Source organism: Gossypium hirsutum, chromosome A01 (assembly GCF_007990345.1).
Source record: "Gossypium hirsutum isolate 1008001.06 chromosome A01, Gossypium_hirsutum_v2.1, whole genome shotgun sequence".
Classification (NCBI taxonomy): domain Eukaryota; kingdom Viridiplantae; phylum Streptophyta; class Magnoliopsida; order Malvales; family Malvaceae; genus Gossypium; species Gossypium hirsutum.
In genome coordinates, this window is record NC_053424.1 from 93332717 (window position 1) to 93348768 (window position 16052).

At 28.8% G+C, this 16052-nt stretch overlaps 1 protein-coding gene across 1 annotated transcript; it reads right to left on the minus strand.

The window, feature by feature from the left end:
• Positions 1-638: 638 nt before the first annotated feature.
• LOC107916557 (sphingosine-1-phosphate lyase) lies at positions 639-6672 on the minus strand. The gene is made up of 15 exons (XM_016845829.1): positions 6319-6672; positions 6152-6197; positions 4884-5035; positions 4709-4768; positions 4203-4427; positions 3968-4109; positions 3827-3877; positions 3629-3720; positions 2727-2853; positions 2312-2327; positions 1883-1990; positions 1708-1762; positions 1484-1630; positions 1166-1244; positions 639-1034 (listed from the first exon to the last, which is right to left on the minus strand). The coding sequence occupies exons 1-15, from the start codon at positions 6525-6527 to the stop codon at positions 912-914; spliced, it is 1632 nt and encodes a 543-aa protein (XP_016701318.1). The 5' UTR covers positions 6528-6672; the 3' UTR covers positions 639-911.
• Positions 6673-16052: the final 9380 nt, after the last annotated feature.

Genomic DNA, 16052 nt, shown 5'->3' on the forward strand with positions numbered 1-16052 from the left:
TGAAAGAACATAAACTTGTTTATTTTCCAAGGTGTTTCATGGAGTAATATCGATATCATTAAAGTATCAATTAGTTGGGCAAAGCAGTGTTTTTTTAACACCCAAAGGTGGGATTCATCGAAAGATTACAAGTTTGACTTTGATCGCTCATTAGGAGAAGGTTTAGTTTGATCAGGTTTTTTACACCAAAAAAAATAAAGTAGTTATCTGTGATGTGTCATATTTATTTCATGTTGGTACATAAGGACTAGTTTTAACAGTAGAAATGGAGGAATTTTTAATAAAAGAATCAATTTACTTTTATTATTTAAGGTACATAGATTAATTTACTCATTCTTTGAAGAAAAAAAATAAAATGTAATCTAATTCTTATTGCAAGAACCTCTATAATATTTTTACCAAACTAAACCCATACCCAATACCCTCTCAATAAACATCCTTATCCTCAATGTATTGTTTCATAAGATTTTTATGAAAAATACCCACCAAACCTTCAGAAGTTTGTTTAACATTATTATCCTAATTGATTGATTTTTTTATTCTTTTAAATCAGTAATTATACTATTAAATTACTTGATTCATTGTTACTAGAGTTTAAAACATCAAAAAGAAAGAAGTACTAAAATAAAACCAGTATGTATTTTTAATCAAGTAAGAATCAGTAATTATTGATTTTCAGTGAACTGATGTTAAGCAAACAAATACATTTATTTCCATCCTAAATTAACCATAATTCTTATAGTACAAATTACAAACCAATATATTGTAAAGAAGCAAATGGATCAGAACTGAGGTGTGGGATGGCAAGGTAATGAATGGCCGAAACTCAAAACTCTAGTTCTTTGCACTTGATTCCGGGATGCACCACTCTTACGGATCTAAAATCAACCTTCATCGGCTCTATTTGGGCACTAGCATGTACCATCCATGTAATTTACCAACAAATCTTGAACCATGCCGCGATCTGGCATCCTCCCTGCTGCACCGTATATGGGTGCTAGACCTCCACTTATCGGCCCTGGGTTTTCTTTCACCTGAAATGGAACATATATATAAACGAACCGAATATTGATAATTCAGCAAATTCTCAACTACCGATACTACAAAAGTTTCTCTAACATACCAGTAAACATTACAAAGACAAAAAAGAAAAAAAGATGCTTACAGTTTGTACGGCTTCCCTCAAATCCTGGAGGAAGGCATCAACTACTGGTACATGTTGAAGAGTGACACAGATATGAATGCTGTTTCAACCACATCAAAGAAAAGAATCAGTCCTGATAATAGAAATTGCTACCAAGGTAACAGATTCTAACTTGAAGACAAGTATACTAGTATCTATGAAAGCATCTAAAATTCACAATAAAATAACAAATTTAATCAATCATACTAGAGGCCGACCAGAGGTACAATTCATCTCAAATGACTAAGGGAAGTCAATTCAATGCAAAAGCAAAGAAAGAATGAGGTAAACAGTGGTCACCTGTTGGGCCTCTGCAATGCATTTAAATGCCAACCTTTACCAGACATGATATCATTGACTTCAAATATGTCCAGAACAGCAGATCCAAATGCCACAATTGTCATGTCTGGGTTCCCAATGATGAACAACTCAGGAATTTCCTTTATCCTACCATTTGAAATAGCTGTTATTCTATATATCTCAATATAAAAGAATTCAGCGGAAAATGCGAAATGAATTCAAACCCTTTCTGAATCATCTTCGATACTTCCATGATTTTTCTGGTGTTCTCCAAGTAACCTATGCATTTTCAAGGAAACAATAATCAGCCAAAAACCAGAACCCCTGAATAATCTAACAACAGTGTAGATGACAATTTGCTAGCTTCAGGCATTGTGGACTAGAAAGGAATTTTGCTACCTTGTTGTCCCAGAGACATCATAGCTGCCCAAGCTCCAGCAATTACTCCTCCAGGCCTGCTTCCAGCTATGGTTGGAGACACATAAAGCCCACCCGACCACTCAGTAACTGTCCATGAAAAAAAATGAAACAAATATAACTACCACATTTCTTACGTAAATTAAGAATTAATTCTAGCATCTGAAAGATAATATCAACACAGTATCTGCTCTCTTTCAAAATAATCCTCCCTGTTATACCAAACTAATGCTTTCCATCTCATCTTAAATGTTTAAAATGGCCCCGAGAATCAGAAATACTATCCTAGAAGTGATCTGGCTGCCTCAGTTTTCTGTTTGAAACAACCCTAAGATTTTCCTATCCCCCTTCTTTCCCATCTCAAGCATATTTCTCTTTTTCCTTTTCTTTGACAGTAGAGATTCTACTTACCAGCTACAAATTGATGCTGTTAAAGAACAGTCGGCCAAGAAATCCAGCATAATATTTAGTAGCCACCAAGCAAAGATGACATGAAAAGAAAACATCATAAGAACTTGATCAGAAGTGTAAGGTTAGACAAATATCTGAAAATAAACCTTGCTGACTTATCTGATTTTATCACAAACTTAATCTTGACACTTCTAATCAAGTTTATGTTAATACAATGTACATAGTCAAAAGGCAGAATCAAAGCAACAAAAACAGATAATATGCACTGGAGAACTTGTACAGAAAATTGACATTTGTCAGTAGAGACATATACCTCCAAATCACTAATTTAAAGTCTTTACTTCAGCAGCTAGATATAATCAAATAATAGAGCCCAAACAATGTTCAATACTGTTCAAAGAGAACTGTTAGATACCTTTCTAATGTCATGATTTCTGTAAAGAACTACACTCGTTCCTTTAGGAGCCAGCCCATATTTATGCACATCCGCTGAAATTGAAGTTACTCCCCTAACAGTGAAATCAAATGGCGGAATTGGGTACCTGAGAAAAACATATAACCAATCAAGTTTTAGCCAACATTCCTGTGATAGAGATGGAACAGAAACAATTATATTAAGAGCTTATGCTCCCGATAATACTTTCTACTCCAATTCAAAAACAAAACACTAACATTTCCAAACAAGAATTCATGTATCAACGGGAGAAAACCACTACCAGTAGTCCATACAAGGTATCCGCTACTTAAGATAAAAAATTGGAAAAAGAAAAGGTAAATTGATACTATCATAGTGAAATAATGAATAAAGTGGCAGCCCCAATTATATAAAACAGTTTCCTGATAAAATTGCACCTGATAGCAGGTTATGCAGATCACACAATCAACTCAATGGCATAAAACACACAAGTTGATAAATTCATTCAAAGGAAAAAATAATGTCAATAAAAGTGAACACACTTATCCAGAGTAAGAAAACCTTAGCGCATTCAACAACTGCATAGAAGAGAGAAATACTAATCTCTTACAGAGAAAAACACTCAACTTCTTCAGAATAAAGTGAATAACCAGTTATTCATTGAAAACTAGAACTACTAAACAGGTTGGTATCATTTTTTAAAAAGTTTTGATGACTCAAATAAACAGTTCCTTAATGAGGGAAGCCAGTACCAAATCAACAATAGACAACTATCCTCTTCAAAGAACAAGAACCGAACTTAACAAGGACAAGATGACTACCACAATTCCAATATCTTAGTCCATGTTGAAAAGAAAATAAATAATATGATCTAATACAACTGAGAGTTCAGCAGCACATACCCGAGTTTAAGAGCAAAAGGCAACACAAAGCCACCAAGACAAAGGTCAACATGGAGACAAATTCCATAGCTATCAGCCAGTTTACCAAGCTCCTGTGAAAAGGATGCTATATTTTATCAGAAAGGCTCCCAAGTAAAATATAACATTAACAAATTACATTTAAAAGCTTTTCCTACCCTGATGAAATTAGTGGCTTACCTGAATAGGGTCAATGATGCCATGAGGATACCCAGGTGCAGATCCAACAATCTGCAGAATCATAAGATTTTTGTCAGGCCAACTTACAACAAAGACCTTAGCTGCATATAAGATTACTGAAAATAATATAGGCATGCATACCAAGATTGTGTTTCTGTTAATTTGTTTTCTGATTACTTTGACATCTGCTTTAAATTCTTTATTGACAGGGACGCGACGGAGTTTGATGTTAAAATATTGTGCTGCCTTGTCATATGCTGAATGTGCAGATTCAGCTATTATCCTATAGTTTGGAATCGAATAATTCAAATTGATAAAATTGGGATTGATAATAAATTAATGAAGTAATTTTAAGTAGATGTCAGGAAAAGCTTACATTTCTGGCCTTGTAATTCCCTTCTTCGCCTTCATGTAATCCCGAGATGTTTTCACTGCTAACAATATGCTCTCAGTTCCTCCTGATGTCATGTTTCCACAAACTTGTCCTCCAGAAGCCTTCTCTTTACAGCCAAGTAGATCTGCTGTCATAGCAACCACTTCAGCCTCAAATCGCGCCACACTCTGAAACACATCTAAATGTAATGGGTTGGTATGTGCAAACCTGAAAATAGTCAACAGCACTTTTTAAAAATGTGTAGCTGAAAGTGGAGAGGGGTAGACATGATTTCCTCAAAGTAATAATAGAAAGGATATAAATTTTTAACTGACGCAAATAGAGTATTTTAAACACTCTTTTTGGTAACCAAGATAGTGTCAGGTAATTATCTGAAACTTCCAATCCAATCAAATGAGTTCAAAGCATTGCAAATAATAACACACCAGAGATGTTCTCAGGAATTTTTATTTTTTTTTTAAATTGAGAAATTAGGGTATCTTACTAACATCGAGCATGCCTCATTGATCAAAGAAAAATGTCCTTCAGATTCACTTCCACCAATGTAGCTGGACAAAAGTAAACCCATAATTTATCAAGCTCAAGCACAATTCAACAAAAACTGATTTATATTTAAAATAACAAAACACATAATTTTTCTCTCAGACAAAATTGTAAACATACACTGTACCGGAGCATTTTCCTTTCCAATCAGCGTCATTGCTCTTTACATCTTTCATTTCCTCTATAACACCCACTCCTAAACCTGTGGTTGGCAACTCTGTCCTCCAGTGTTCTTTTTTGGATTTGCTACCAGATTGTAGCTTATCCACAACCTGCATTATTCAGACCGGTATATGTAACAAATTATATTCATCCAAAATTTCAAGACAAAATTTACTAAGACCTGACTGATTGGAACATAAAATCCACAAACAATATTTGAAAAACAAAATTGCATGATGCATCTAGAGCAGATATTAGTATTCCAGTTCTAGAAGCAAGAACACAAGTGTCTCTACAACATGTTGAAACAACAATCACAAGCGTTCTCTAATTCATGTTATAATGAATACTTATGCACTTCCGCAGAATTTCATCCAACAGGAGTTTAAAATATAATAGTTAAACGATGTAAGAAACACTTCCACTGAATTCACTATATAATCAATAAACAACATCCCTGATGGTGTCATTCAGGCTTTGGCTATTCTACACCAATATTCCAACATTATTTATCTCTCTTTTGCTCTTACAGTTTAATGAAAGCAGCACTCGTGCTTAGTTTAAACAAATACACAGTAGCACTCATGCATAGTTTAAACAAATACACAGTACATTTCCATCTAGACAAACACCAAAAAAGCAAAAGAGTGCTACACTACAGTCTCACAACCCAAACTGCAAGCCCTTTTTTTTAAAATTCTATTTATGAGTTCCCTTATTAAATGCACAAAAAGTATGTAAAAAAAATTATATCAATCAGAGAGAAAATTCTAAATAGCGCCGGCGACTATAACTGTAATACAAGAAATGAACTAATCATTCACTGATATAGAGTAAGGCCCTCTATGATGCCAAATAAAAGAAATCAAACAAATCCAAGGAACCGTACCATACTATAAAATGCAAGCCATTAATGTGTTTTCAGATATCCACAAACAATAGTAGCGGCCAGCGTTGGAATTTTTATAGCATCATAATACTACTACACTAACAAATGCTTTGAATGCAACTCAGCGGACGCGTATTAAATGCTTCCAGTTATTCCTGATCCAGTTACAATATATTCTTTCATTCATTGCCCAAACAAAAAGAAAAATAAATTCCTATTGTTAGCAAAGAATCAAAACTAAGCATTAATCCGCAGCACGAATAAAACTGAGTGTATAAATCATTTTTAAAAAAATCAATAAATATGCCTTAAATTATAAGAATATATATAATCTGACCTTTTGTTTCTCTGCATCAATATAACTCTGAACACCAGGAACCAACCTTTTTTTTGTAAAAAAGGTGTTTTTTTGCAAAATGGAGAACAAATTGATTAGTCAATGAAAATGAATATTTCCGCTCTGAAACTTAAATAAAATAAAACATATAAATTTTAATAGATTACTTGATGGAACGCATGAATAAGGCTAAGACCGTAGCTTTGAGGCCTTTCTCGTGAATAACGGAAAGGAGCGAGTGAAGTAGACGGGCAATAAATAGAGTGAGCAGAGGGGCGAGAAGCAGAGCCAAAGGTTCGAATTGTGAAAGGAAGAGATTGGCAGAAAGTCTGAAGCGAACTAAGAATGAATTCAACCAAGAAGAAGAATAATCCATCTTTGTTTCCTCCTGAAAAATTTAGGAAGAAGAGAGGAAATGTGAAAGGGTTTATAATGTTGGGGTTGGTAATCGCGTGCAAGGCACGTCCCTTGTGTTTTGGCGGGGGTGGAATGCGTGACGTTGCCTCACTTTTCCTTCGACTTTCCTGGTTCCTCCTACAAAACTAAATTATTCCTCTAATAATTGCAATCATTATTTTTCTTTAATTTATTTCATGAATTATTCTAATCAAAATGTTTTAACCAGCAATGTATGAGCATGTTTTCAGAATTGCATTTCATCATCTATTATTATTTATTTATTTCACAAATTATTGAACTTGGAATGTTATTCTACCTAAAAAATATCATTTACTTATTCTCACTTGAGTGTGAAATATTATCCAATAATCCCCATGACATTTACATAAATATTTTTTAATAAGTTGTATTTCAAGAGTTTAAATTTCATTCAAATATAGAAATAAAAATGAGATAATATCAAATATATTATTTTAGAAGTTCGACTTATACATACTATGATTTTAAACGTGATAACATCGAACTGTAGAAAAGAAGGGGAAATAGAGCTTCTGATTGGTGTAGACAGTGTAAACAGAGAAAGTCATATAGCATATATTTCGAATAGTTAAGTGACCAAAACGATAACTTACCTACAACTTAGGAACTAATGGTGAAATTTACCCCTTTTTATTTTGAAGGAAAGGTCAGGTGGGATTGATGATATGCTCAAACTCTAATATTTATAAGATATAATTTACAATTTCGTCCTTGAAGTATACTTATTATCCACTTTGGTACTTTAAACTTTTTTTTTACCCAATTTGATACCTAAAGTATTGATTTGTTATGGTTTTTGGTCCAACTTTTAACAGAAATAAAAAAAATCTGGCGGCCAATCAAATAAAGCCACGTGGCTTGATCTATATTTTCATAAACTATTTTTTTGTTAAAACGAAAATATATATTATTAATATAATGTATTTCTTAATTATTTTTTATTAAATTTCTTTTACAACCCTTCTTGATCCTTCAACAAAAACCCATTTCTAAGAAAACCCAGATTTGCATTTTCTTCCAGTAATTCTTGTATTCTCCACTTCTAATTTTACCACATATCATATATGTAACATCCCAAAAATCTCAAAGGGCACTAATAGTAGTGTTGAAAAAAAATAAATAACAAAATTTCCCAATAATGATAGTAAAGTCCAAATTTGACATTAGAAAGGAAAGCATAAATAGTAAATTTTCAATAAAGATTAAATTGGAAATTTGTGAAAGATGGACTAAAAGTACAAATTTAGTATTTTAGAAAAATGATAAAATTTTTAATAAATAGTTTTTTATGAATGTGACATGGATATGAATTGACAGGTGGAGTAGAAAAATTATATATATATATGGACTAGATTGAGAAGTGGTGAAAATATAGGGACTAAAGTGTAATTTTATCATTTTTTGAGAAAATGGCTTAATTGCCATTATGTCATGAACAAATAATATCTATTTGATGGGAGAAATTATGACCATTGGAATAAAATCATGTGATTAAATGTGAAGCATTTATTGATTTAATTAATTAATTATTTCAATTTAGTTCATTTCTTATTGAAACATATTGTTGAAATTAAAGTGAATTATCAAATTCAAGTCTAATTCAAGAGTGTCCTTTCATATGAAAACAACCATGGATGCTTGAAGATGAAGATGGAAGTGAGAGAAAGCATTTGGGTAAGTTGTTCAAATTATTATATTATTTTTATTTGAATGTATAATTTGATGTGAAATTGTAAGAATTAAGTGTGTATAATTATGTTATATGTTCTAAGTGATGAAAGTATCATGTTTATGTATGATGTGAATGACCTTTTGAACAATTTGATGGATGATTTTAAGTGATTAATTTGATAAAAATTGAAATAATGACTAAATTTTAAAATTTTAAAAAGTTCAAATTATGAGAATTTTGGTGCATAAATTAATTTTTATGATTATGGGATATGAGACTTCAAAAAGAGAACATTGATTGATAAGATTCGAGCTTATAGGGACCAAATTGTAAAGATTTTAAAATCTGAAAATTTTGGTAAAAGGGGCTGATTGTAAAACATGGAAATTCTGGGCTGTTTTTAGAAGGAATAAAAATATGTTTTTAAGGATTAAATTGTAGAATAGTGAAAATTTGGATTTTAGAGACTAAATTGTAAAAATTATAAAATTTGATTTTCAGAGACTGTATTGTAAAACTGTAAAATCTAAAGTATAAGGACTGATTTTTAAATTTTGAAACATTTATGTATAAACAAGGACATAAATATTATACAATTCATTCGATGAAATATTTGATAAATAAATGTGTGAAATTATATAATGGAAATTTGAAATTGGTTAGATTGGTTATGATATGTATGTGATTTTGAATATATGTTTGAGTTGTGTATACAAATTTATGATGAATTAAAATTAAATCTTAAAGCTATGAAATAAGCTCGAATGGTGGATATAATAATGATAAATTAAGTGTCATAATTTGTGATTTTGAGGTTATATTAGTGTGTTCGATTGTTTGAGTTCAATCATTTAAGTGTTTTAAACTTATTCATTCATTATTTTTAAATTCAGATTTCTTCTAATTTGTATCTAAAAAACAAATAGTTGTAGCAACAAAGGAGTGAAAAAGAAATTTAACCAAAAATTTAATTAAGAAATACATTATATTTGATTTAAAAAAGATGTTAGCTTTTGAATATAGTGGTCATCAATTTTTTTTAAACGTCTGTTAAAATTTAGACCAAAAAGGCAAAAACTATAATCCACTAATACTTTTTAAGAAATAAAAAATATTTAAATACTAAAATGAAAAAATAAATATACTTCTAAATTAAACTTATTTATAATAATACCAATGAATAATCAAACAACTTAACCAACATACATTTATATAAAATTATGTTATTAATGCAATAAATTTCGCTCAACCAATTCACAAACTATTATATATTTTAAAAACTAGTTTTTTTCCCTTGTAATGCACAAATTATTATATATATTATTTTTTTAATTTTTTTATAAAATTTGTAATGTTTTATTAATAATATGGTTTCTAAATTAAAATATAATATATATTTAATTTTAATTTTAAAAACACGACAATTGATATTTAATTGAATTTAAATAACCATATTTTGAAATTACTTTTAAATTTAAATATTATAATACTATATTGTGTGAAATTGTATTTATATATGTTCTAACGTAATATTAATTTTTAATTTTTAATTAGTGATTTATAATTCAAAATATATATTTCAATCCTAATAGTGTATTTAATTTTTTAAAAATATTGATAAGATTTTTTTAATGGGTTCTAAAATTAAAAGTGGCTTATTATGTAAAAATGTAAGTAGAATTATTGAATATAAGCAAATTGGAAGACTTATTATAAAAACATCACCAAAAATATTTGATATTTGAATTTGATATTTTTCTCTAATTTGGTACCTATTTTTTTTTCGATTTGGTACTTGAACTTGACAAACGTTTACAAAATACTCCAATATACTAACAAGGTTATTTTTTATGAGGTGGCAAAAATAATCGATATATGACCGATATGTGACATATGACATGCTTTTTTTTGTATTTTATGTGTTTAATTACTTTTAGTTTTAATTAATGAATTATTTTATTAATTAAAAATAATAAATCTCTTTTAATTCATTAAGTGTAGCTCAAGACCTATTTTTTAACATAAATTTTCTTTAATACTAACAATATTTTTGTGGCATAATAAAAAAAAATTTAACACTATTAATATTTTACGTAATTTATATAACGTTGAATAAATTTAGATATTAAATTCATTCCAAATTAGGGTAAAAAAAAGTTATAAGTAAGAAAAAAGATTGTGGAAGTCAATAAAAGTGATTAAATATGAGAAGATGCATAGTATTTATACAAATTTTGAGGAATGTAATAAAAGCGCGCATTTCTTTTCCCAAAGGCAAGGAGTTGAAACATGAAAAAGTTAAAAAACATGACAGCATCAGTTTCGATAAATCAAAAATGAAAGAAACAAAACAAAAAAAAAAAACATGAAAGATATATCAAACATGTTTTCAAGCATTTATTAGTCCACGACGCATGCAGAAGCATCCTATCATACTTCCAACCCAAAACCATTTAATAATATTCAATTCTTCTTCTTACAAATGTTATTATACGTATATGAAAATTATAAAGATATATTTTTGATGAAATTAATTATTAATAATACATAAAATATCTACGTTATTAAAATGAAAAAAATTATATTAAATTATTTATCATAATTTTATCATCAATTTTAAATTAGTATTGAGTTAACTTATAATATCAACTCAATCAAATATATTTTTAATATATATATATGATGGAGATAACAATGTACATAATAAAATTAAAATGTATAAAAGAATTAAAATAAAGCTTTAACTAAATGGTATACTAAAGATTTTACTAATATAATTGGCATGAGTTCAAATATTACCGTGTGCATATTTTTATTGGATTTTTAAAGTGAAAAGATTAAATATACCCTCGGATAATATTACTTATTTCAATTATAGAAACACATTTCCATAACTTCCTAATTAAGTTGGTTACCCGATTGAAGGTGACACCATATCAATTAAGAGTTTAAATAATAATAAGTATAGATATACAACTGAGGGGTAATAAAATGTGCATAATGAAATTAAAATATATAAAACTATTAAAATAAAGCTTTAATTGCATGGTAAATTAAAACTTTTACTAATGTAATTGGTGTGAGTTTAAATCCCACTATATGCATATTTTTATTTTTTTTAAAGTGAAAGGACTAAAATACCCTCAAATAACATTATTTATTTTAATTACATAAGTGCATTCCCATAACTTCCTAACTGAGTTGGTGAACTGGTTGAGAGTAGAGGTATCCATGAGCCGAGCCCAACCAAAATTTTAGGCTCGTTTGTTAAACTCAACCTGAAAATAGGTCTAAAATTTTGCCCAAGCCTGACCCGCCCATATTAATTTTTTATATAAATTTTTTAAAAATATAGTACATCAAAAATACTAAAAACGTGAAAATGAATACTTTCCAACAACTTAAAAGTAAATTAAAAAAGAATATGTATAATTAAATAATACTAAGATATGTGCAATTTAACAAGCAAATGCCTATAAAATAGTAACAAAATTAACAATAAAACAAAAGTTATATAATATTAAAAAAATAACAACAAAATAGTGGAGCCTAATAGTGAAATAGTAGAAAACTAGTGAAAAAAAAGAAAATAGCAACAAAATAGTAAAAAAAAGTTTTTTTTTGCATATTTGGGCCAGGCCGGGCCAAAAAGTCTTACTTGAGGCTCGGCCCATTTTTTAAATAGGTCTTACTTTTTTGCCCAAGCCTATTTTTTGAGCCTATATTTTTACCCAAACCCTCTCACTTTTCGGGTGACCCGGCTCATGGACAAGTCTAGCTGAGAGTGACATCGACTCAATCAGGAGCTTAAATAATAGTATAGGTTATTATTATTATTAGAAATCTTATCACACGTGTACGCATGTGGAAACAAAAAAAAAATTGAACACAAATATGCATTTAAAAATAACATGCAACAAATAATGAAATGTAAGATTTAAAACTAATAATAATAATAATAATAACACATATACAATATTTACGAAATTAAAATAAAAATGAGTTTAAATTGTGAGTAAAAGAAAATTGAAATAAGTAAATACATCATATTAAGAATATTAAATGCACTCCAATTGTTTATCATAATATTGTCAATTTTTTATAGCACATCAATAAGTCATTAAGTTAATAAAAATAAAATAAAAATTAAATATCAAGTTGACTTGTGACACCAATGCAATTAGTGACATTATCTACATATGTGTATGCCCACGTCACCAAAATTTGGTGAGCGAAATAATTTTATTTTAAAAGTTAAAATTTTTAAAATTTTATAAAGAATTATTTTGGTGTGGTGGTAAATAATTTGTTTATAAATCCATTAAACACGAGTTTAATTTCTAGATATGTCAATTTTAATTATTTTATTTAAAAACCATATAAAAGTATGAAAAGATAAAAGGAGAAACAAAATCATAATAATGGTTATTTAATAAAATATGTATTAGTCATTTTCTAACTGAATTAATACTCAATTAACTCGATTTTATTAATAATGTAAAATATTAAAGAGAAAAATAGGAATGGATTGGTATTTTTTGGCTGGTTTTATTATTATAAAATATTATAAACAGGGGCGAAGTCAGAACAATCTCTTAGGGAGGCCGAATGAAATTTTAATTTTTTATAATCTATATTTTTATAATTTTACTATTTTAAGAGTGTAAATAATAATTTTACATTTTAAAAGGCCGAGCCGCCCATACTAACTCCCTCTAGATTTGCCGGTGATTATAAATTTATTATGATGTGTGATATTGAAAATTCCAAATAATAGACGGATTTGGATACGAGAAAGGTGAGAAATAGAGTTGAAAAACCAAATATTCTATTTTCTTTGGATTTAAAAAATGGTTGTACAACCAGAATATATAAATGGCATTCAATTTTAAAATATTAAATAATAATAATAACAACAATATTTTACTCAACTAGTTTTCTTATTCAAGTTATTAAAGATCTAATTACGTAATCACAAAAATTTCAATAATGAGATATTTTAAGAAGCTATTAGGTAAAGCCACCCCATTATTATTACTCAATTATCAAAATTTAACATTTTAGATCATTCATTTTTCTAATTGATATACTCCTTAATTTTAAATAATTCAATAAATTTTATCCATCAATTTGATTCTCAAACATATAATAATTAAATCTCAATAAACTTATATGTAAATTTATGATTTTGATAAACTCAAAAACTCAATAAAATTATGATATTTCAATTTAGTCAAATCTAGTTAAATTAAAAAACTAAACATGTCAAATTTAAATCTTGTTACAATATAACTAATTCCATGCTAGAGCACATAAATTTGAAACCCTGTATATTTGAAAACATTTTCAAAGAAAAAAATAAAAAATAATAATATTTAAAATTTAAAAATAGATTAATTAACTTTTTACAAAATACTTAAAATGGGCTTATTAAATTTTAATGCTTAAATTATTTTTATTGAATAGTCTTACTAATTTTTTATACTACTTTTTAAGAATCCCTTAAAAGCTAATTTCAGATAATATATAGATGAAAACATAATAAAAAAAAGAAGAAGGAATATCTGTAATATAATATATATTCTACAGCTAGAATTTTAACAAATAAAGAAAATTGAGTTAGTTTAGAAGTTGACAAGTGAGGATTGGAATGATGTTGGTAGAATTTGCCCATAGATTCTGGTAATCAATTGGATTTCAAGGTTTTACATATGAAATTTGATAATTTTGTTCTAAAATAAATTTCCAACAATTCACACCCATGGAGATATATGAATTGGAAGTTTCCATCCTAAAAATTGTATTGTGATGAACATATTTTTAAATGAATCAGCTTTATAATATAATAAAATTAAAATTAATATAATAAAAGTTTCTCAATAACAGTAGATTCAGCAGATTCGAAGGTATAGAAAGTTACATTTAAAAATAAAAATAATTAAGCTTTAATTTTCAATTTTTTTATATAATAAACTTAATTATAAACCTCTTAATCAAATTTTCATAAATTATTTCGTTTTTATTCAAATAAATTTTCAAGTGTTATAAATTCAAAAACAAAGTTTTTAAATGACTTAAACTTTCTACAAAAATTTTTTTGAAAACCTTCAAGTCCTTTAAAATGTTTCTAAGCCACATTTTTTAAGGTTCATGATATGAGCAGCCCGACCCAATTCAAGACCTATGGTGGAGATGAGCTTAGTTTCTTTCAAGGCCCAATCATGAGATCCATATCCAAGTAGTTGAAGTCAAAATTTAACTTATTCGTTGAAGACTTTATCACGAAGAAATTTAGAGAAAAAGAGTTGAAGCTTTAAAATAATGGACCTTTGTATTACCCCTACCCGTATTTATTGCCGGAATAGAGTACGAGGCATTACCGGAGTTTACGAATTAATTTATTTTTTATATTCAATATAGCCCATTTATAAATATTTAACCTTCCCTGCAATATTAAATCGAGACCAATCCACATCAACCAAATCAATTCAACATATTTTCAAGATCAATTCATGCATATTTATAAAATAACATCATCACATACCCAAAACCAGGTTTGTTAACCATACCAATGGCTAACTCTACATTCATTTCACAGAATCATTTATTTTATTAGCTTATACATGCCATTGATTTCCAAAATAAAGTTTCTTTATATACCAAAATCCTGAGGTTGACAGTGTGATGTGTCTTCGACCAAATCCGACCTCCGAGCTCTTAACACTACAAAACAGGGAAAAAGGAAACGGGGTAAGCACTTCGTGCTTAGTAAGCTCATGTAACAAGAATTATACTTACCTAATATTTTCAATACAATACAATAAACATCCATATATCCATTCAATGCATTATTACCCTAATATGCACAAACTCAACATTCAAGTTAGTACAATAATTTCCATGTACCAATAATATATACTATGATTGATGAGCTCATCAATATCATAATTTCCATTTCCTTGTTATTTTTCCATATTTATCCCATTGAATTTATCGGAATTTCAATGGATTTTCAGAGGTACACATTTATTGTACAATTCCGGGTCCGTCAATTCATATTCATGTGCGCACATTTCCATTTCAGAGAGCACACTCCCGCGAACCTCAACCTTGCAGCGGGATTACCAGTCCAGGCTAAATCCCCTGCAATATAAACTTATAGAGTATTGTCGGGATTACCAGTCCAGGCTAAATCCCCTGCAACGACAATTACTCTAATGAGCTTGGATCTGAATTACCAGTCCAGGCTAAATTCAAACCCTAATTCGGATTACCCGTTCGGGCTAAATCCATTTTAGACAAATTCTTCGGGAGGGCTATATCAGGATAGGATCACCCGTTCGGGCTAGATCCTTTTTACCGTCAATTCCTTTTCAGAGATCCATCGAATTTTCCTTTCATTCAACCGGGATTTCTTCCCATTTTATTAAATATATCAATGTTTCATTAATTTTCATACAATGAATACTCAAATCATATTCACATTAATAACATACAATCTCAAGCATTTAAGAATATAATTCAAGTTACACGAACTTACCTTGATACTTGTTTGTAAACAATAAAAATCTACTAATCCCGAACTTTTTCCTTTCCTCGATCTAGCTTCATATTTGAATCTTCCGGATTTAAATAAATAAATTTAATTATCAATTTAATACATTTCATGTTCATATGCAACATTCTCTATAATTCAACTATTATTTATAGTTCATTCAAAGCTGTCTACTTGAGTCATAGTCACTAAATTATGTATAACTTGAGTTACGGAACTCCAAATTAAGATCCGTT